The 22,028-nt window shown below is 46.3% G+C and overlaps 1 protein-coding gene across 2 annotated transcripts; it reads right to left on the bottom strand.

Moving 5' to 3' along the window:
- Window positions 1–15,377: 15,377 nt before the first annotated feature.
- Window positions 15,378–21,637, bottom strand: ZBTB42 (zinc finger and BTB domain containing 42). 2 transcript variants are annotated; one of them, XM_062628082.1, is made up of 2 exons: window positions 21,488–21,637; window positions 15,378–20,175 (listed from the first exon to the last, which is right to left on the bottom strand). In XM_062628082.1, exon 2 carries the CDS (start codon window positions 20,159–20,161, stop codon window positions 18,734–18,736), a length of 1,428 nt encoding a protein of 475 aa, XP_062484066.1. In that variant the 5' UTR covers window positions 20,162–20,175; window positions 21,488–21,637; the 3' UTR covers window positions 15,378–18,733. The 2 variants fall into 2 exon arrangements, with proteins under 2 accessions (XP_062484066.1, XP_062484067.1); XM_062628083.1 differs by lacking the exon at window positions 21,488–21,637 and adding an exon at window positions 20,889–21,165.
- Window positions 21,638–22,028: the final 391 nt, after the last annotated feature.

The raw sequence follows: 22,028 nt of genomic DNA, 5'->3' as shown, positions 1-22,028 counted from the left end.
ATCTTTTCCTTAAGAAATCCAAAAGCAGCTTTGAAGAAGAGGTCACACACCCAAATCCAGCCTTGCCAGGAGCAAGGAGAGCACCAACTATGCCAAGTATCCCTGTTATCAGGCCTCCAAATACAGTTTTATCCATTTTTGAAGGAGGACTCCTGTATCTGGGCTCTGCAGAGCTTAGGCAGAGACCCTGAGTTTGTTCCCACCAGAAGAGCACTGTGGCATTAGTGGGGAAGGCAGGGGATGCCCTTGTGCATGTAGCTCTGCCCACCTTCCTCCCTGCCCAGCCACTTCTACAGGGATGAAATAACTAGCTGATAACCCTAATGAAAATGCAATTTAAAATTAAGCATTACCACTCAAATCCTTTGCCGTAAGAATGTACAGGGTAAGCAGATTAGTCCACAGCTCTCATCTATCCTGTATTCACATGCATAAAATACGCTTTTCTAAAATGGCTGTTCCTGAAACTTGCATCCTCAGATAAAGATGAGACTGCTTTGCTCCCTTCCCTGAGAAGACGCGGCATGTGGGGGTCAAATGCTTGTCAGAAAGCTCTGGGGTAAATCCCCTTATATTATCAGTAGGTGTAAACAGAAGTGCTGAAAAGAAGTCAGATCAGAAAATATCTGGCTACTACACATGAAAAAGCGCTGTTTGGAGAAGTTATGTGAAGGGCAGCAGCCTTCCCAAGGCTCAAATCTGCTTCCATTTAAGTCAATAAACACAAACCTCAGCTAAACTACCTAGAGATTTCTTCACAGATCCTTCGTTCAAAACCGTTGGGTGAAAGTAAGTACAATTATGATTTTGGTAGGTTTATGGCCAAGAAAAGGTAACCAGGTTATTATAATGGAAACACTGTCACTCGTATAACCACAGAGACAATGCTGAAGTTGTGGTTGAGATGAAGCTATGAACATGCATTTTTGGGGTAAAGTAGAAAGACCACACTTTTGGCTCTACGATATACCCCATCGTACAAATAAGTAAATTTCAAAAGTCAGAGTTCTGCTTTTCTTTTTTTTTTTTTTCTTTTTTTTTTATTTTTTTGATTTCTAAGGTTGGTTTTGTTTTGTTTTTGCTACTGAAGTTTGAAAATGGCTCCTTTTTTTTGAGTGGGAGGAGGGAAGGGCCTGGACTGGCTGAATTACAGTTTTGAATACGACCTCCTTGTTTAATCAGTCTCATTTCCTCAAACAGGAATATAGGATATAAAAATTCTCAGTTATCTTTGCTTTAAAAAAGTTTTCATGTCAAGTTCAACACAAACATCTTTTCTGTACACATCCTACACACATTTGGATGGGCAGTTATGCACATTCATAACCTCAGCAGTTAAAATTTTGTTTAAACACAACTCACCTCAGAGAGATCCAGAACAAGCAAAATGTGTTGGCCACTGTACATAGGCTTCAAAGCAAGGTCTGTTTGCATTCACATGTCATTAAAGACAATATTGATGAGTTAATGAAAGGTAAAAGTGGACCAATGCATCAAACACTTGACAGTAATCCAAGGACAATTTTATATTGAAAAAAGATATGCTCTGGTCTAAAATAGAAAAAAGTTGAAGTAGCAGCAAAAGTGCAGGCAGATGCTAAGGCAGACTATGCGTGCAGAGGGGAAGATGAGGGAAGAATCCAAGCTACAGGTTCTGCTTGTTGTCAGCTAAAACCATAATTTTCCCATCCCAGTTTATTTCTCTTTCTTTATGCTTATGATGCAAATACAGATTAACATGATTTTAAACAAAACCACCAGAACTGCTGCATTATTTCAAGTTCTACAGATAGTCTTGAAGGAAAAAGAAAAAAAACAATGGGGATGAGTATATGAAAACCAAATATTAATACAACTGGTTTCTTTAGGAGCATGGAGGTGATGTTTCTCTCTAACAAACAGACAAATGGATATAACTGCCTTGTACCTCAAAGGGTAAAAACTTGACTAGACTCAGCTTGAGGCTGGGGGATAACCCACCTCCTGTCAACATTCACCTCTGATACACTTTCAAATTAACTGTCATCATACTTTTTATGCTGCCCTCACACAGCTTTTTCCCAGCTGCCTCCTATAAAGAGGTCTGTGGTCATGGCACCCCAATATCGGGGTGGAAGGGCTCATCTGGGCTTCCTAATAACCAGCTGACCCCTTCGTGCTGGAGTTAGGAGCTGGGTTTGATTTAGTTCAGCTTGTTGCACAGTTTTGCACACACACAAGACTTGAGGAATCACACAACAGGCCTAGTTTGGGGTTTTTAAGGGATTAAGAGTTAATATAGAAAATAGCACATCAAGAACTCTGACCTGGGTTTCCTTCTCCCACCATCCCAAGCTACAAATATTTCATGCCCTCAATTGTTTCTGGGTCGCTCTGTCACTTCTTCCAGCCCCAGCTTCAGCAGTGGGGTATGTGAAGGAGCTCAGCCCATGAACCAGAGCCTGCTCTGTCACCCTACCCTGTTCAGGTGCTCCCAAACACACACAGAGCCCAGTTCAGCTGAAACTCAGTTCATGCAGGGAACATATCCACACTGTCTCACCTTGCTCCACCTGCACTTTCTGCACAGCTCTTCCCAGGTGGGTCTGCAAAGTCAGGTGCCCAGGGTAACATCCCATCTTACTGCTGGGAACAGCAGAGTTCTTTACTTCACAGGACCCAAGACTTCACCCAAATACCTTTTGCTGTTTGTTATTCTTTGTAAAAGGGGCTTTCCATGGGAGATGACAGCACTGCAGCAGTGACTTCAGCATTATTGGTTCTGCCAGAGCCAAGAGACAAAAGCTCTCTGCTATTTATCCCTCAAACTCTGGGCAATATTTACTGTATTGCCCTTAATGCATTAGTGAACACAGTCACTCACATTCTCTGCTTGCTGAGAAGCAAGTTAATTTAACTTGGTGATACAATTCAAAGAGGCTTGAATCATCTACATCCCTGGCTGTTGGTGTCTGGACAGACACCGCATCCATCCACACATGCATCGATAAAGACTTAAAAATAGATCATTGATTCCTTTAGACTTGAAATAACACATCTGATTCCAAGAAAGCAAAAGGCCCAGCAGGGACAAACACAGCCAAAGGGGTGCAATTCGGTGGGTTTGCCTAATGTATCTTCAAGTGGTGGTGGTCAGGTCTTCCTGCTCTCCTGGAGCTCACGGCTAGGCAGGGGACACTGAAGATGCTCTGGCAGTGCCAGCACTGCTGCCTCGGCAGGGTTTAGGTGCTGACAAACAGTGGATCAATTATTCATCAGCTAAAAGGCAGACTTCTATTACAACAGATGTTTCTCCGAATGTTTGACACTGCCCATTAACTCACCCTTTAATTTTAATTGCTTAACTAATGACTATGTTCAAGGTTAAATGAGTTTAAATCTTCATTCTTCTCTTGCGCCTTTTAATATAAAGACACTATCCAACCTAACAGGGAAAAAGGAGGGAGAAGGAACCAAACCAAGTACCATCTTTGATGGGATACAAACAAGTGGCCAGTGAACCCTCTGTGTGCCTGCCCCAGGGGTAGGCATATCACTCATAACTGGTTTTCTTTAAAGCAGAGGAGTGATGGAAAGATCCCTCAGGCTGAAGGTGGCCATGGGCTGGACCTAAGACCACAGTCAGGAAGGAGGCATCATGGGGTGAGCAACCACCCTAAAGCCAACACAGAGAGGAATTGCCTGCTCAAGGAGCTAGGAAGTACTCATTTCAAACACACTGTTTAGGTAGCCTCCAAACTGTGAACTCAAATTACATGAATAAATTAAGTTTGCAGGTCGCAGTGGTGTTGGCCTGCCATGGTGCACCTAGGCTTCCTCCTATGCACATTTATAGCCCATCTGAAGAGTAGAGTTTGCTGGCCAAATGGGGAAGGAGCTCCCGAGGAAGAGGAGAGCTTCACATCCCTCCCTGGGGAGACAGGGAGGGATTCATCTTCGAGGATATGACCCTGAAGAAGTTCTGGGCTGCAGGGCAGAGGATGCAATCCCTGCCTTTCTGCTGCTGTTGCATCCTTCTGGCAGATTTCTCCACTCATTTTGTACCAGGCAGGACTACACAGCTGGTGCTCAGCATCTTGGTGAGATCACAAACACATTAATTTCTACAGCATGCGTAGCTACAGTCTTGCTATCTGCCAAGGCAGTAAAACCCATGCATTTTATCTCTACAACTTGGTACCCACAACGAACAAGCAATGTAGGTGCTGCTAATGCCATGGAAAGAAGCATGCCCCTGTCCCCTCACTGCTTTCCACTACAGGCACTAGAGCATCCCCACAGTGGTACCCACCTTCACTGCCAGGATCAGTACGCTGAAGTCACACTAGAAGAAAACATATGGACGCATCCTGGAGAGGCCACATCACCAGGCAGGAAGCTTTTCCTCAGCTCAGGCAAACTCACATCTGTTGATGTAACTCAAAAATAAGTCACACCATTTTTCCTGCAGAGCCCATGGATTTAGTTCGGATAGTTCAGATCTGCTCCTCACAGATTGCCTGTACCAGTGGGAATAACAAGAGAGGGAGCACCAGACTCGGCCTCCCCAGCCTGGGGAGTAGTAGCATCACAGCACTCCCATCCCAGGACAGAAACCTGACACACGTGGTCAAAGAAAGCACTTTTTAGTCTCTGTGTCTCACCACACTGAGGACATAAGGGAAGGAAAGAGGAAGCAGGCAAAGGAATAAGCACATTTTTTCAACATAGAGGAGAGAAGGAAGCATGTCTCCTTCCTTTCTGGCTTGCTTTCCATCCTTTTGTCCCTCTTTCAAAAAGTGAAGGATTAGAGATTAATGCACACCATTCTTCACGTTGTTCTCAGCCTTCAGGATGTTGGTCTAGATACTTCTTGTCTGTTTTGTGAATGATTTGGAGACTGAAACGGAAGCAAACACCATACCAGAGCTACAGGAGGCCAGGGCCTGCTCTCTGCTTTACTGCTGTGGATCTAGCTCAATTCAGCCATTGCAGCCAAACCAGGCTTTAACACTACATTCCTGTCAGGATTTTGTAAAAACCCTTTGGCTACACCCCTCACTCAGACTCAGGAAACCTAGTCCTCATTTTTTGTCCCGGAAACATTCAAGGTCAGGTAGAATAGGGCTCTAAACAGCCTGATCTAGTTGAAGATGTCATTGCAGGAGGATTGAAACTAGATGACCTTTAAAGGCCCCTTCCAATCCAAACCATTCTGTGATTCTATGATTTACCAAGGAGGTTATAAGCAGTTGCTTCATTGCCATCATGCATCAGCCACTGCTACAATCATGACCTAGAGCACACCCAGGCCTGGTTGTCCGTGTGTGAAAAGGGAAAAACATTAAAGGGCATCAGCCTGTCCCCCATTGCCACAACCAACATTACACCACAGCTGTTAAAATTAGGGCTGGCTACGGTTAAACATTCCTAGGTTCCCAGGGACAGTTTAGCACAAGAGTTGCTTTCTCCTTCCTGTCAGAGTCTCCTGCACCCTAAAATGATACTGAGACAGCTGAAAACCTGTGATTGTTCAATTTCACATGCAGAAGAACGTTTCCCAGCCCTTCTTCCCAGCTAAGCAATTATAAAGTGAAACAAGCCTCTTTAGTCTAGCTTCTAAACTGAAAAGAAGTTCTTAGGTTTTTAATTTCTTCCTCCCTCAAGCAGGCTCACGAGGCCATCCACTCATTTGATTTTGGCTCCAGCTCAGCAGTGTTCGGTAGTGACAACCATCAATCCTGCCAGACAGCCGATGGCACAGCCTGCTAGGAGTGGGCGATCTCAATTTTCTGCAGCTACACTGCAATTTGCGTGGCGGCTCAATGCTAGCTGGCAGGCAGCCGGGCGCTCAACATCCTCCTCCCACCCAGAAAGGTGTCTCTGCAGAGCAAGGTGCCGGGGCTCCACCATGGCTGCCAAGACCACGGCATGAACCGTGCCAGTCCTGCAAATAGATGCCAGATAGGAGCTGTTAATCCTACACATTTTGGCATCGCAAAGTTCACCACTGAGATTGATTTTTTTCCCCCCACCCACCGAGTCCAGCCTGAGTGGTACCAAGTTTAATTTTACAGATGTGTCAGTGCAGCCCAGTTTTTGGCAGGAAAGGGGAAGGTTGCACCAACCACCGCTAATGTCGAGGTCTGATTACCAGCTCACCCCTAGCCTTTGGTGAATATCAGATTTCTGAGTGCAGAAGTGAGGATTCATTCTTTGTTCTTGAACTCATTCTTTCCATCCCAGGGGCCAGTGGAATGTAATCTCTCCAGATGCCAGCACCTCTTAGGAAATTGTAATATAGCAGCTATGCACTGTAAGTGGCTTATTCATACATGGAGAAAAGAATAGTAATATCCTTGGGGGACGGTTTTGAAACAGCGCACGGTGACACAATCCTGGGGACAGGCAGGATTCGCTTCAGCTGCGGATCTATCCGCTTCAGCTGCGGATCTGTCCCCAGACACACTCATTTTCAAGAGGAGAAGCAGAGCTGGCATTTCATATTTTACTCTTGGTTTGTTTAAAGTCTTTTCTTGCTGTTTGAAACCACCAGTGCTTCCTTCCTGGGGAGGGAGGCAATGCTTTTAGGGTTTCTGTAAATAATCACAGCCAGAACAATCGGCTGAGTAAATTATCCTGTCCGCTGACACTAACAGACTCCACTGAGCTACTAGGAACTTGATCAGCTTTTCCCCCCCCCCTCTTTCTACTGTTATAATAAAATAAAGATTTGCCAAAAGTCTCTCTTTGGAGCAAAGCAAAAGAAACACCTCATGGAGAGCAATTCCAAGGAGCATTCTCAAAGCTCTCATTGACCAACTCTGAATTAAGAGGTTTGTTAAGAAGAAAAGGCATGCAGGAGAACAAGGGAGCCCGAAGAGCCAACTGACAGATTACCACACGACAAAGCTAAAAGGGAACTCCAAACCCTGCCAGCACGGCTGCCCGCAGAGCCTGCCAAGAGCCAGATGCTGCCATGGGGATAATATCCTTCAGGGTTGGGGAACCGGGCGCTTCTCAGCCTACCAAGCTGAGGACAAGGGGATGGAAGGGAAGCTGTACACCTCAATCCCATCATGTCTGCAAGAAAAAGCCTGGAGAGAGGCACAGGTAGGTCTTGGAGGGGAGAGAGAAGAAAAATAGACCCCAGGATCCCAGGGTATCTGCTTCTCACACAGAAACTGCGTGGGGGGGGGGGGGGAGAGGAAGCTGCAAAATACATTGAGACCTCATGAGTAGGGTCCTCCCTCCTCATGCAAAGCAAACAGCCACTCGCAGCTAGGCGATAGCAAACAGGTCAGGCAGGGGAAGAAATGACACATAAGCAAGGGAATAACCAACATGCTTTGCAGAATTAGAAACCAAACTGTACATGTTCAGGATCTCAGTGTTCACCCTGCTCCAAGCAGAGTTTTACAAGTAACCAGCTCAGATGGCCCTGTAGCGGGGTTATGTTGAGAAAAGGGCAAGTTAACACAGACACATTGGTGTTAATATTACCCCTGAATGAGAGTAGCATAAACACAAAATATTTGTTTCGCTGCTACTGTGCAACATCTGTTTCCAATGACTTACTCATTCTCCACTCTCCCTCCCTTTGGGGTTTCAAAGTACACAAGGAAGAGGGAGAGGCTTGCAGGTAGCCGAAGCCGCTGTGCCTGCTTGGAAGTTGTGCAACATCAGAGCCCGTTCAACAGCCTTTACATGGGCAAAAGGCTGCACCACTGCACTGGAGTTTGCCCCACAGGGCAGGGCTTTGCGGGATAAGGCCAAAACCACAGACACTTTCTGTAGAAAGTGCACTGTATTTTCTGCAATTTGGTACCTCCACATGTGAATATCAGTGGGGATGGCAAACCTGAAGAATACCAGTGAAAGGCTGCAGACCTATTACTCTCCTGAACAGATTTATGAAGGAAAAAAAAAAAATCTTAAAAAAAGTCATAATTTAAACACACATTCTAAAACCGACTGAATCAGCCAGCTTTGGCTGCAGTGCCAAAAGCCAGAGACACAATGAGAGCTCTCACTACATCTATTTTTCTTCCACAGAACCCTTTAACACCAGAGAGTTGTAAAAGCTCAGGGAGTTTGTGCCAGGTCATGATGTGGAGACAGGCTCTCCCAGGGAAACTCCCTGCACTGACATTTTAGCAATGAGGCTTTCAGATATGTCAACTTTAGAGGAGAATTAAGAGATCCAGATATCATGACTGTGCATGAGAACATCCTGAGGGACAAATCCGGGGTTTGTAGTTACATTCCCAATAACCTCCCTGCACTCCCCTGTGCTCCATCAACTGCACACAGTTGCATGACATACCATGAAGACCCAGTAAACAGAGAAAAACACACATAAAAAGGTGTATTTTGAAAACCCATTTTCCAAGATAAATCTCCTACATTTCCCTATTCTGAAAGCAGTTGACATTTTTTGCTGGGTTTGAAATAAGTGAAACAAAAAGTCAGAACTTCTGTTTTGAAGGTGAATAATAAAATATTGCAGGAACTTGCCAGTGTGCTACCAGAGGCACAGTAAAACACTGCAAGAAAGTCACTGGGCTCATACCCTACTTCAGAACAGTGTTCAGGGAGTTTTGGCATCTTGTGATGTTTGCGAATACTGAAGAACAAAGTGTTGCCTGATCTTTTACACTGTAGTTTTACAAGCACCAAGGCTTAAAAAACCTCAAAAAAAAAACCCCAGTAAACCAGGTGGCTTTTCTTGTGGAAAGTCTCAGGTGACATTTCAGGCTAATTTTAGAAGTAGCAAAAGTTTCTGATTCTGCTGATTCTGAGGAGTTAAACACAGCGCTCAGGAAGTATTGCAGTTTCTCTGCCCCATCAGAACTTGGGGTTCTACCAAGAACCAGAGCATCTCAGCCCCGTTAGCACCAGCAACAAGAAGCATCAGCGCTATTACAATCATTTTCAGGTAAGACCACAGCCCAGAGCCCTGTGCTTTGATCCAAAACCAATCACCACTTTTGTGTTCAAGTTCTGCAGCCCCGGATTCCTCCCTCCCTAAAACTGTCTTCATTCACCAGTGCAGAGCCTGCCTCTCATCTTCACTGTCCCTTTGGGCAAGTCTTGCCCTTGCAGGAAGGGATGAAGAATCACCTGCAGGTACTGCTGGCTGCATCCTAGGCAATGAGGCACTCAGTAAGGTTGAGCACAGCAAGTTCAAGTCCCAAAACGCCTGAAGCTCTGCCTACATCCCTCCTGGGCAAGCACTGCCACACCTGACTTACCGCACTGAGCAGGATCACTGGCTCCAGCTCCTTTCCTTCCCCAGCTTTTAGAAGGCTCAAACAAGACAACATCAGGTGCTTGAGGCTGTACCATCTATGAATATGTGGAACTGAAGAGAATTCAGTGCTTCAGTTTCATGGCATTGAAACTAGGACTGGGTGGCAGTCAAACAGCTCAGCAGAGCTCCCTCAGAACTGCTCCCCAGCTAGAGCAAAACTCAACCCTCTGGGCAAGCTTGAGCTTAAGCAGTCTTTCCACACTCCCCAAGAGGCATGCAGCTGAAAGTGTGTCTGCCAGGCATAGGAGAAGCACTAGATGATGGTGAGCAGGTATTAATCCCGCTTCACACTTCCATCAGCCCAGAGCAGAGCAGAGATATGGATACTTGCAGCATCAAGTTGCACAGACCCAGCAGTCCCTGAGCACCATCACACCCTTACCCCTCCAGCAGTGATTTTCTCCACCATACTCTCAACATACATCAGCTGAAGCACTTGGACCTTACAGGGCAGAACACAGGAAGGACCATCATGTTCACTATTTCATTCACTTACCAACTTCACCACAGGCTACACTGTCCTACACCAGTCCAGCTCCAGTCTAATGGGTCTCACAAGGTTAATAACCACTGGTGTAGCCTGGTCCCTGCCCCTCTTTTCCTAGCACAATGTATCTGAACACCCTCCTTTCGAATTAATGTGAGAGAAATTACTTTCATTAGTAAGAGGCTAATGGGGTTATTTCTGAAGTCAGAATCAGAGGTTCAGTTTGAAGGCTCCAAGAAATGGAAGACAATGATGCTTGGGTTTTTTCCCTGAAAATTTCAATGTCGTTCATTAAAAAGAGATCAAAATTTTACCTTAAGCAAAAGGCTAAGACAAGCCCTAGGAGAACACAGCCCACTTTTGGCCAAGCAGAAGTTGCCCCCTAACAGTTTCCTAAAGAACAAACACAGCACTGAGGTCCTAACCTTGCACATTTTGCAGAAGGCACTTCTGTGTGCATTGACTCAGTGGCTCACTTCTCATGCTGCCCACTTACAGACAGCAGAGTTTACAGCCTGGGGCCTCCTGTACCTTACTGGTCATGAAAAAAAAAACACCCAGGGGATATTAGGATAAGCTCATTCTGCAGTTTGGCTCCTTTAACCAAGACTTCATCCAGGTCTAGTTTATAAATTGGGTCAGTTCCCCACAAAAGCACAGCTCTACAGTTCAGTCATCACGCTGCCAAGAGAGCCACCCTCCCTATCCACCTAAAAAGACAAAAGCATCAGAGATTATCGTGTGGGCTAGACATCAGGGAGAGAAAAAAGTCTTTGCAGGCTAAGTAAGGGACAGGTGGGTGCCACGCCACATTGCCTGAGGAGGTTCCCATGAGCAGGTTAGACACATACTTGTCAGGTAAAACTAACGGTGAGTTGGCCCTGCCCAAGAGCAAGATGACAGACTAGATGCTCAGACAAGGTCTCTTCCTTTCCTCTTCCAATGATTTTGTGTACATTCTTTGCCAGCAACAGGGTGAAAGGGGTTGCTTACAAAATATTTTCAGAAACAGAACTGTTAGATGTGTAAGAACTTATCTAAGAAAATTATGAAAAGGAAGCCAGCTAGAGCAATCTCATCATCTGTCTTCTGACAGCTGATTAGATGTCAGAACGGTTGAAATGCTAGTCACGGCAACTACTCCTAGCCTACCAAAACTAAGATACTTTAATTTAATTTACAAAGGAAGGGAGATAGACACTTCTGCTCCTACAAATGTCATTAGCCCTCCATAAAATAAAGATAGCTTCTGGTACATGAGAAATATCACAACTCATTCCTGGTCCTTGCTCAGTGCTCATTGCCATAACCTATTGCACAGATGTGATGCATTTCCTGAACACAAGATCTATTAGGTTTCCTGCCAGAGGCTCAAATGTGTACAGGCTTTCAACACCTTACCAGGTAGTTACTTTTTATATTGACTCAGTATTTGCTGCCAGTCACTGCCAAGCATTAGCTCTAGTCTTACTGATTGGTTGGGAAGTCAGTACTGCTAACAAAATTCTTTGTATTACCTGGGAGATCACACACACTTCCCACCCTCCATCCTGAAGCAAAACTCAAGCAATTGGCACACTCGAGGACCTACCCCAAAGCAAACGAATGGAATTTGTGATACCAAAGGCAGAATTGGCATCACCCTTTCTGCCCCTCTCGTGCAACCCAGCCCAGCCCCACGCAGCATTTGTCTGCAAAACCCTCATGGACTGGAGCTGCCTTATTGCCCACGGGGGAATTCAGACCCTTATTTCTTGCACTTCTGAGTTCAAGCTCTCTCACTGTGACTTTGGGAATGAAGATGGCAGTGTCTCATTCCCATCTTGTGCCAGCCAGGAAGCCCAGAGCCTGCCAAGCGCCAGCAGACACCGCTGAACATCACAAAGTGTAAGAGAGGTTCTTCAGTTCCATAGCCAAAGCCAAAACAGCCATTTGATAATTAACCACCCAGATCAAGCCAGACAAGCCATGACTATGAAGGTGAAGACCTCTGTGCTCCCCCCACACAACCTGTGGCCCCGCAAGGCAGCCGGGAGGAGGTTAGGGGCTGACCCCAGACCTTGCTCGCAGACACAGCGGCAGATGTGCCGGGCTTCCCCACGGTCTCCCCCTTGCCTGGCAGATGCTGGCCTCTCTGGGAAAGTGCTAAATGGATTCTGCTGAATCACTGCAGCAGATGGTTCGTAACACCACCTGGATACCACAGAAAAAAAGAGAGAGATAAGGAAGGTTGGGGAACAGAGAGTACCATGTGCAGGGGCTAAGTTATCCCCAGGGATAAACAACCTATGGATAAGGTCGAAATATGAACTTTTGTTTCCCCAAATTCCTGTTATTAAGACTTACACAATCCTTTTCCTAACAATTCTGTCTCAAGGTCTACAAAACCTATTCCTTCAAAACGCATTGGGAAAAGCCTTCAAAACCCCTTGGGATGCCAGAGCCCACCTTCTGCCACTGGAAAATGCTGGCAGTACTGCTCAGCACAGGCTGCTTTGGCTGGCAGCAGCACCAGCCCTCATCCCTGCCTGTACCAAAGTCCTCTTGCTGGGGTAGGGCACATGCAAGGGTGATGCACATAATGAGGCCCCAAAATCTCAACAGAGGACTGGGGGAGATGTGTGTGTTGGGGTTTTTGGTTTCACTTGGGGGGGTGTATTAGGGGTGTCTGTTTTTTTTTCAAGCCAGGTCGGCAAGTACTTTACTTTTCTGCAACAGATCATTTTGAAAGGGCAGAGGAGCCAGCTGTGTACAGAAGCATGCAGCTGTAGGAGAGGAAACAACAAACAGGAAACAGGTAACAATAACTGATGTGTTTGTTCACTCTCCTCCTGTTAAACAGCATTAGCAATGTTTTCTTTTTTCTTTCTTTATTTGGGATGAAAGGAACTGCTCAGGAAGAGAACAGAGGGCTACGGTGCATACACAGAAGCTGACCGCTTGGAAAGTGCTCAGCATCCTTCCGCAGCAGTTCATCCCCACTTACATCCCCATGAAAAGTAAGAAACCAGGATCCCTCAGTGCAGTTGCTGTGAAAGACACCGCTGCACAAAGCTGCTCAGTCTGCGGCACTTTCAGCCAGGTGCTCCCCAGCACAAATCATGGAGTAATCTGAGACAAAACGTTCTCTAGGCAGGTCAGTCGCAGCCCTGCTCACAATTCCTCTTCCTCCCAGGATAAGGCATTTTCACACACCAACTGCACTGTAGGCTTGACTCCATTTCACTTGAGCCCAGCTTTGTCCTACGTAGGCTGTTTTTGCTGGGTCACACCTGCCATTAATTTCCTAAGATAACAGCTGCTGCTTCATGTTCTCTGCATGCCTTGCTCAGCAGAACATCGCAGAAAGATATGGGCAAGCGAAGCTCAGAGCAGCACGATCCAGCCCTGGGCACCAGCAGAAGCTGGATGGCAATGGTACTACCAACAAGCTAGGCAATGTAAAGATCCTCTACCCCTCCACTGCATCTACTTCTCATGAGGGACCTCCCTCATTAACATGTCTGGAGGCTTATTTCACGTGCAAGAATCCAATTTAAGCAGTAATTATGGTCCATCTGCACAGTGCTTCCCACAGCATAGGATCCAGCTGCACCAGGGACCTTACCTGGTGACATCCCCATGAGTTAGCATGAAGTCTTTTCAGTAGTCAGGAGGCACTCAGTCCAAACCTGTGCCCCACCATCCAAGCTAAGAAAAAGCCATTCCTTTGTGGTCTCCAGCTGCACGGTGGCATTCAGTGACACATGGACAGATGCACCCAGATATCCACAGCCACCCCTGTGCATACCAAGGACAGACCACCTTCAGAAGGCACTTAGCACTTCAAAACAAAAGCTAAAAATAAATAAAAGTGTTTCACAACACCCACCCCAAGGAGAACCAGGCTCTGCAAGGGTGGCAGGAACCCAAGCTGCTGGCATTGGTAGGACTGACCCTTGCCAACCTAAGGAGCCTGTTCCCAGCTGTAACCCTGGAAGGTGACAGCCCTTGTAGCCTGGGGTTTGGACAGCAGATGCTCCAGGGGGTCACCCCTTTTCCCATAGGGAAGGGCAGAATCATTCCCAGTATACCCTCCAGCTGGCAGGCAGGAAACCCTACCCAGAGGGATCCCATTGCTTAGTCGGCACATACACACCCCACACCCCGCTTCCCAGTATCCACTTAACGGTCTGGTTTCTTCTCAAAGCTTTTTATATTTCACATTCCTAAGATTTAATTATGTTATCAGAACAACAGGCATCAGGATTTGGAGTGCCAGAATTCACATTAGCAATTGCTATCAACAAAGAAAATGGGCACAGCATGCCCATGCCAGAGTAGATGTGGGCTGCTCTCCTCAATCCACTCACAGTTATTTATAGCCTATTTGCAAGACAGCCACCTCCCAGGTTTAGCTTCAAGCTTGCTTTTTTCTGAGCACCCTCTCCCTCAAAGAAAAGCTTTTTGCTTTTGCACAGAACCCAGATTTGGACACATTATTGGGGGGGGGGGGGGGGGGGGGAAGGGAAGGGTATAGAACACATTTGAATGATCTTTCATACATTGACAACAGGAGGAAAAAGTGAAAACGGAGTGCCACAAATAAATAGCTGTGGGGACACCCACTCCCTCAATGGTAGAGATTTTAAATATACATATATTTCTAGTTTCTAACACTTTATCACATCACAGTAGTACTGCTGTGCATCTCCAGCAGCTTTCCACCCTCCCTGCAGACAGGGATTGAGGCATTACCTCTGCAAGGCAGGACATCTGCTCGAACATACCTACCTTTTTGAGAGAGTAGCAAAGCAGCAGCCACACGATAGCAAGACGGGAAAGAGCTGTGCCTCCACATCAGCATTAACTATGACTTAACCATTCTTCAACCAGCACCATTTCCAGGCAGCCTGATTCTGTCAGGATCCTTCACCTCCAAGTAATTAAGAAACATAAGACACAATGCACGTAGTACAGGTGCAAACCTACCCACCAGCTTATTTTCCTCCCCTAAGGAGCAGCTGGCAGACACCTCCAGTATTCTTCCCCATAATCCCATCTTCTGCTAAAGTCAACCCAAGTTTCAACATGGATGTTAGCAGGAACTGGGTCAGATACCAGCTCTTCCAAGCCTGGGAGAGGTTTGGCACTTAAGAGAACCCCCTCACCCAAGTTAGCTCACGTGGCTTTGGTCAGCCAGCCCTCACACACCGCATCGCTTCTGCATTCACAGGCATGTCACCTGGTCCCCAGCACCTGTCTCTGGCTGCAAAGCAACATCGTCAGGGCAGGGGTGACCCAAAGCTCACTTGGGCCATCAGAGGGAGAGCCGAGGCCCTTCAAACCTCCCTGAAACTCTGGTTAAAATGCAGGAGTGCTGCTGGTTTTAGTCCTGCCTAAGGAAATGCTCGGTCAGGCTCTGACTGAGATACAGCAGCTCCTCACATGGCTAAAATCCCATGTGGCCCTGAAAAAGAAAGAAATTATTAAGAGTACATAATAGTTTTACAAACCACAGCACAAACCACCTTTAAAATATTAGTAATAATAATTAATAATAATAAACACCCGAACACCACACCCCTTCTGCTAAAGGGGGCAGGAGGAGGCTCAAGCTTACAACTCTAGCATGTTTTATTTTGTGTAAATTTATAAAGACAACAATCCTAGTCACGATTGTCACATTGTACAGCACATACCAATACAGTTGCAAACAGAACTCCACACAAAACTAAGCGCTAACAGTAGCCTGAATCACTCTTCCTGCGATTGTCGTATCTAGACTAACAGTATTACACTAACACTGAGGAAAAAATAGTTCACTATAAAACAGTGATAGAACGTTTTTATAAAATATATTCCATTCCAATAGCTTTTCTACATACTGTATACTATAAAACTCTCCCACAAAAATTAGTGTCTTTAAATATACATATTTAATCTGAACTGCACCAAGATTAAAAACAATTAAAAATATCAATGATATTCTTTTTTTACATTAACTTCACAGTATTTATTTGTAGTAGAAGTCAAATCCAGTGTTTAAAATGCAAAGCAGGACTGTTCTCTACAGAGACAGTAACTGCCCCACAGTGAAACAGTTCATGAAGAGACAAGCGTTAAGTGTGCCATGTTTTTAGTACTTCTCTGTAGACTCATGAACCATTTTGAAAACATGCTCCGAGCTATTGCAACTTAAAAATAAGAGAGACACACAGAGAGATAGCCAAAAAAAGTCACCTTAAGAACAAAAATAAGTGCAAACATTCTTTTACTTTAGAAATTCAAGCTATGAGGAGTGGGAACACAAATACCAGACTATGAGAACAGCGTGTCCATGATGTAGTCAAGAACGAGAAAGTCTTTTTTTCCTTAAAAAAAAAAACCAAAACAAAACACAACTTTTGCCTCATATTCACTGCAGCACAGAGCATGCTCATAGCATCAGTTTTAATGAATCATTTCTATACTAAGATCAGACACAAACTCATTTCAACTTTTCCCTGCTCCATATGCTAATTATTTTCTTATGGCACATCCTATTTTATGATCTTCTAAAAAAAATAAAAAATAAAAAAAAACAGTAATTGAAGACTGAAATGCAAAACAAGAATGCAAAATTAAGATTACCAGCTTCAGTAATGCTGACTCTACATTAAACCAGTTACATGTTGCTCAACATGGAAAACCCATTGTTATAAAATTTAAAGTGAAGTGTAAATTAACTAGTTTTGAAATAGATTAACAGTAATAATTCCATTTAAAAAAAAAAAAAAGAAAAAACAACAACAAAAATCTAATAAATACTATATCAAGTATTTTCAGGAAAAAAAATAACTTAATTTTAGTAGAAAGAAAAATAACTTAATTTTAGTAGATTTTGTTCAGTGCTATTTCCAATCACAGCAAAAAGGAATAAAAAAAGAAAAAACTGATTAAGCAGAATAAGACCACAGTACCAAACCCACTTATGCTCAAGATACAGTACTCTCCCACAACTTTCATATGTAACAGGTTCAGCAAAAATATTTTACAGTTAAGAAATTAGAATGAAACCCCAAAATCTATAAATAGAAGCAAAATTTCACATTACATGTACATTCATATTTTAAGAGATGAATAACAAGAGGAGGCTGTAACAAGTATATCCTGATTTTCTTTAAGAGAGGAAGTACTTACTTAAAATAAAAAAATCCATCCCATATTATTTATGTAGGTAGTGCTCAGTTTATGGACCAGAGGGGGAAGGCATTGGGAAGTCTCTTCTTCCCAAGAAGAAATACAGTATTTTAAGCACAACTTTTTTAATTAATCTATCTCAGTGCTTCAAATTAATTTTAAAACAAATGCCTAAGTTTCACAAAAGAACTTCAGGAGTGTCAGGAAAGCTGGTGAGGCAACGCTAACGCAGCAGAACGGCATTCAAAACCTCAGATATTATTATTACTACTATTTTTCAGTCCCATGTACATGTACCTTGAACGGGTAATTTGACTGGAAGGGAATAATCTGGTATTTACCAACATGCACAGACCAAAGGATGCTCTATTAGGCAAGTAATTCAGTTATTTGGACTAAAACTTGTTATAGTTAGAAGCAGCCTTAGTTTACAACTAAAACTGGAAAAAAAAACAACAAACAAACCAAAACCCAACACCTGAAAATACCCCCAAAACCTCCCCTGAAAAGATGGGACATGGGGGAAAATGCTGGGCCATGTCTTTGCTCCAGCAGTTTATCTTCATAGTGCCCCTTCGAAACACCGGCAATTGCACAGAATTTGGTGAAGAGGAAATCACCAACTTCATAAAAAATAAAACAAAACAGAATTTCAAGCTGCTGATGTTAGTATAGCAGCCAACTCCCCAGACAAGACATCAGGGCACCTCCTAACACACATGGTATGAGTTACCTTTTACTACAAAATCCCAGGAGTCCCATATTGAGAGGAGTTATTTAACTGCTGTAGGGCTGCTATCTCCCTTAGGAGGAACAGGATGAGCCCCTGGGTACTGATATGGGAATGATAATATTCACATACTGTATTTTTCTTATGTCCTAGTGTGCATACTTCTACATTTCAGGAGTGAATACGCTGCAGACAGAAAGAATTTTTCCATTCACATTCTATACTCAAAAGCAGCTTTTCAGTAAGTCAGCCCAGGGAGGAGGAGAATGGGTGGGGAGAGGAAATTTAAGTCAAGTCCCAAGGCAAAACCTTCGCATTCAGACTTCAGGAGCGATGCAGAACTATTCTACTATAATAAAGAGAATACAAATGACCAGTACCAAAGACACAGCCAGGAATCCTCAATGCCCTTTTATAATTTGGGCCAATTTAACATCTCGTCTAGCTCTATAAAATAAGAGTACATCCGCTTACTCTGCGATATGCAGACAAGTTTCTCTACACTGAAATGCATTTAAATCGCAGCTCATCTCTTTGGACGTTTCTATGCAACACGCAGAGAGCATTAGGAGAGCTTAATGGAATCCAAATTTTTCTCTGGAATTTGCTGATCATCTTTCTTTAAACTAAATTAAAAAATAAAACAAGAAAACAAACAAGCAAACAAAAACCCTGACCACGAAGTGAATACTCCCAGTGTGAAAACAGATGCTAAACCACTGCAGAATTACTTAGATCATTTCACATTAATAATATAACATGGGTGCACACAAGAGAAGACCTAAAGGACAGTGCTGGGAAGGGAGGGTGGCAGGGGAAGAGATGGAGAGGTGGAAGGATTGCATTAAAAGGCCTCTGGAGTGTATAAGTGTATAACTCTCCATCTTTTAAAGATCATATACCTGAAGTGAATATCACCAAAATAAAATAAGGGGGGGGGGGGAGGGATAATTCAGATGCTGCCTTTTCTTCCTGTTTTGTTTTAAAAGGGTTGGGGGGATAACAACAAAACTAAAAGTTAAAAAAAGAAATGAAAAAAAAAAAAAAAGAAAGATCCCACATCTCAAACCACCAAGGACTTTACAAGGCCACAATGAAATTTGCGGATATGTCTGTACAAATCCCCAGACTGCGTGAACCGTCTCTCGCACCACTTGCACCCATGGGGTTTCTCCCTGGTGTGCACGACTGCGTGGCGGCTGAGGTTGTGGGAATACTGGAAGCTCTTTCCACACTGGCCGCAGGTGTAGGGCTTCTCCCCTGAGTGAGTCCTCTCGTGCCTCTTTAACGTGTACATGCAAGAAAATGTCTTTCCGCAGAGGGTACAAGTGGGGACCGACCCGTCGGGGGACAGGCGGGTCCGGGAGCCGTCCTTGTCACGGAAGTGCGAGCTCAGGTGCAGCTGAAGGATGTGCGGGCTCGGGAACACCTTGCTACAGAGGGGGCAAATGCAGATATGCCCTGCAGGCACAAGGACACCCGCAGAGATGTCCGCCGAATCCATGTCATCCTCACTCTCATCTCGCTCTTGATCTATATCCTCCTCTCGGGCATGAGAGCTGCCATTCCCCGCGAACATGTGTCCTAACCCTGTCACTAGGCTTTTGGCTGAATTCCCAAAATGCTGACTCTCCGGACTCCTGGCTTCACCATCCTCCTGATCTGACAGCAAGTCTTGTTCATCTTTAACAAGTGGCTCGGTACCCTGCTGCTGGCTGTCGGAAGCCAGCTGTCCAAAGACATAAGAGGGGTGTAAGGAATCTCTCCCCAGCACAGGCTTGAAAGACAAATCCAGCGCGCAGTCCACATCACTCGAAGCCAGGGGATAGTTAACAGACCTTTGGGACAAAGGTCCTGTGGAACTATTGACATTAGCCTTTGTTTTTCCAGCTGCTGTGGCGCACGGTTCTGCCTCTGTCGGCACAGAGCTGACACTTATATGATCAGAGGACCAGGCGGGGTGACTGCTGACCTTTTCTTTGCCTGCTGCTCTCTCGTATTCTGCAACGCTGAATTTTTGTTTGTTTCCTGGGTCAAACTCGTGGACCTGGGGCACTCCAGCATCTAGAAAATGCTCCGCTTTCTCCAAACCAGCCGCCTCATCATTGATCTTCTCTTCCGAACATAATTCTTTATCTTTCAACTTGCCCTTGCAGACTTTCACAATGTCATACATGTGAAGGTAGCTAGCCGCAGCCAGCACATCTTCCACCGGGAGACTGTTGAATTCCAGCTTTCCCTCGTACATGAATTCAAGCAGCAGGCTGAAGGCTGGGGCTGTGACAATGTCACTGTTCAGATGCACAATATCCCTTTTGTCTAACTGGTCCCTGTAGAAAAGATGGAAGTACATACTGCAAGAGGCAAGAACGGCTCTGTGAGCTCTGAATTGAGCTTCTCCAACTAAAACAGTACAGTCACACAGGAAGCCCTGGTGACGCTGCTGACTCAGACACTGCAGCAACTGGCGGCTATGGTCTGGAAACTCCATTCTTCCTTCATAACCTGTTCAAAACAGGAAAAACTTGAATGCTACTGTAAACTAAAGCCTCCTAGCAGCTGTAACAAACAGATCGGCTTTTTGGTAACACAAGCCAAAGAAACAGCCTTGGAGATAACGTTTACTGTTAATTGTCTGTAATAGTTCTATTAAAGCGGGGGGGGGGGGGGGGGGACGACGACACGGGGACGGGACCGACACAACATGTTTCTCATCCTTTCGCACCTGCTCCAAACAGGAAAAACTTGATTGTAAGTAAACAAAAGCTAGTAAAGCAGCAGCCCCTCCAACCTTTGTTTCTCCCACTAAGCACTTTAATAAAATTAAGAGCAGGAAAGCGCAAACACGGGGGGGGCGACACCACCACACTCCCAGGCTGTCCTCCCAGCAATGCTAACTCGGGGCATCTTTTAATAAAGCTTATTACTCACGTCACGCACATGCACACACGCATATTTAAACTTTAGCCTCTATCGTTATGCACCAAATCACAACAAAACGGTCGCGGCCGGCGCCGGAGAAGCGGCGTGCTGGCGGCGGGGGGGTGTGCGGGGTGCAGCGGCCGTGGCCCCGCATGCGGAAAGGGGAGAGGGGGATAAAGGGGGAAAAAGTTTCCCTTGAAGTTATTAAAAGCCAGGGAGTAAACTCAGCAGCGTGAGGACAGAGGGAGGTTAGGGCTGAGGCAGCAGCCGGCCACCCGCCGCGGTCGGGCTCTTACCTTCTCGCGGGGCGCGGCGGAGCGGCCGCGGGCGCGGAGCCGGGCGGGCAGGAGGGAGCGCGGGTGTGAGTGCGAGCGAGGCGCGGCGGGAGGAGGGAGGCAAGCGGGAGGGAGGAGGGAGGGAGGGAAGGAGGAGTGCTCGGTTTGCTAATTACACCGCAAGCTGGAGAGTCAGCTGCTCTGACTTCACTGCGATGGAAATGCTACCTCCAGCTGTGCGCCTTTTAATGCCATATGTTACTCCAAATCTCGCTACCAGCCAACCACAGCTTGCTGCCTTTTAAAGTTCCAGCCGCCCCATTTATAGCCCGCGATTAAATCCCACAAACTTGCCCCGAGCCCGCCCCCCCCATATACATTCGGCCCCCCCCCCCCCCACTTCCAGCCGCAAAGTTTCTCCCCGCAGCCCTCCGCGGTGACCTTCGCCGGTACCCGGCTCCGCGCAGCGCGGAGCGGGGGGGGGGGGGGAGGGGGTGTGGAAACACACCGCGGAGCCGCTTTTGGGAACCCTCCCGGCCTGCAGCCGCGCTAACTTTGCAGGGAGGACTTTCCCTTGCGGAGGGGGGGCACGGGGGACCGGCCAGCTCACCGCTACTCACCGGCGTGCGACGGTGGGGCTCAGCGTCCGCATGTGCGCAGCGCTCCGCGGGTGCGGCGCGGGGCCAGCGGTGCTGTGGAGCAGGTTGTTAGCCGGCCGCTCTCGCGATACTTTCCCTCCGAGCCGCGGGTGTCTGTGTGTGTGTGTGTGTCTGTGTCTTGTGTGTGTGTGTGTGTCTGTGCGTGTGTGTCTGTGTCTGTGTCTGAGCGTGTGCGTGTGTCCCCGTCTGGCGCACACAATAGCCCCCGCCGCCCCGGCCAGCCCTGCCGGCGGCGCCCGGTGTGCGCTGCCGGCTGCGCCCTCCCCCTCTCCTCCCCCTCCTCCCGGCCGCTGCATTGGCAGCGCCGCCGTCCCGCTCCCAACTCCGCTGCGCCGCCGCGGAGAAGGCGCGTCCGTCCGCCCGCTGCAGCCCGACGTGTCGGGGGGGAGGGGGCTGGCCGCGGAGAGCGGGGCCGGGTCCGCGAAAGGACGGGGTTGGGGGAGGGTGTGAGCGTGGCCGCTGCACGTCGGCGGAGATGGGGCGATGAGAGGCGAGGCGCTCC

The sequence above is a fragment of the Pezoporus occidentalis genome, unplaced genomic scaffold (assembly GCF_034315485.1).
Source record: "Pezoporus occidentalis ecotype Australia unplaced genomic scaffold, CSIRO_AGI_Poc_V1 ctg31, whole genome shotgun sequence".
Classification (NCBI taxonomy): domain Eukaryota; kingdom Metazoa; phylum Chordata; class Aves; order Psittaciformes; family Psittacidae; genus Pezoporus; species Pezoporus occidentalis.
Note: the sequence above shows the minus strand (reverse complement) of the source record. Positions and strands in the feature narration are given on the sequence as shown.

Coding starts and splice junctions, on each gene's coding strand:
- ZBTB42 (XM_062628082.1), bottom strand. CDS start 20,161: ATGGAGTTTCCAGACCATAGCCGCCAGTTGCTGCAGTGTCTGAGTCAG.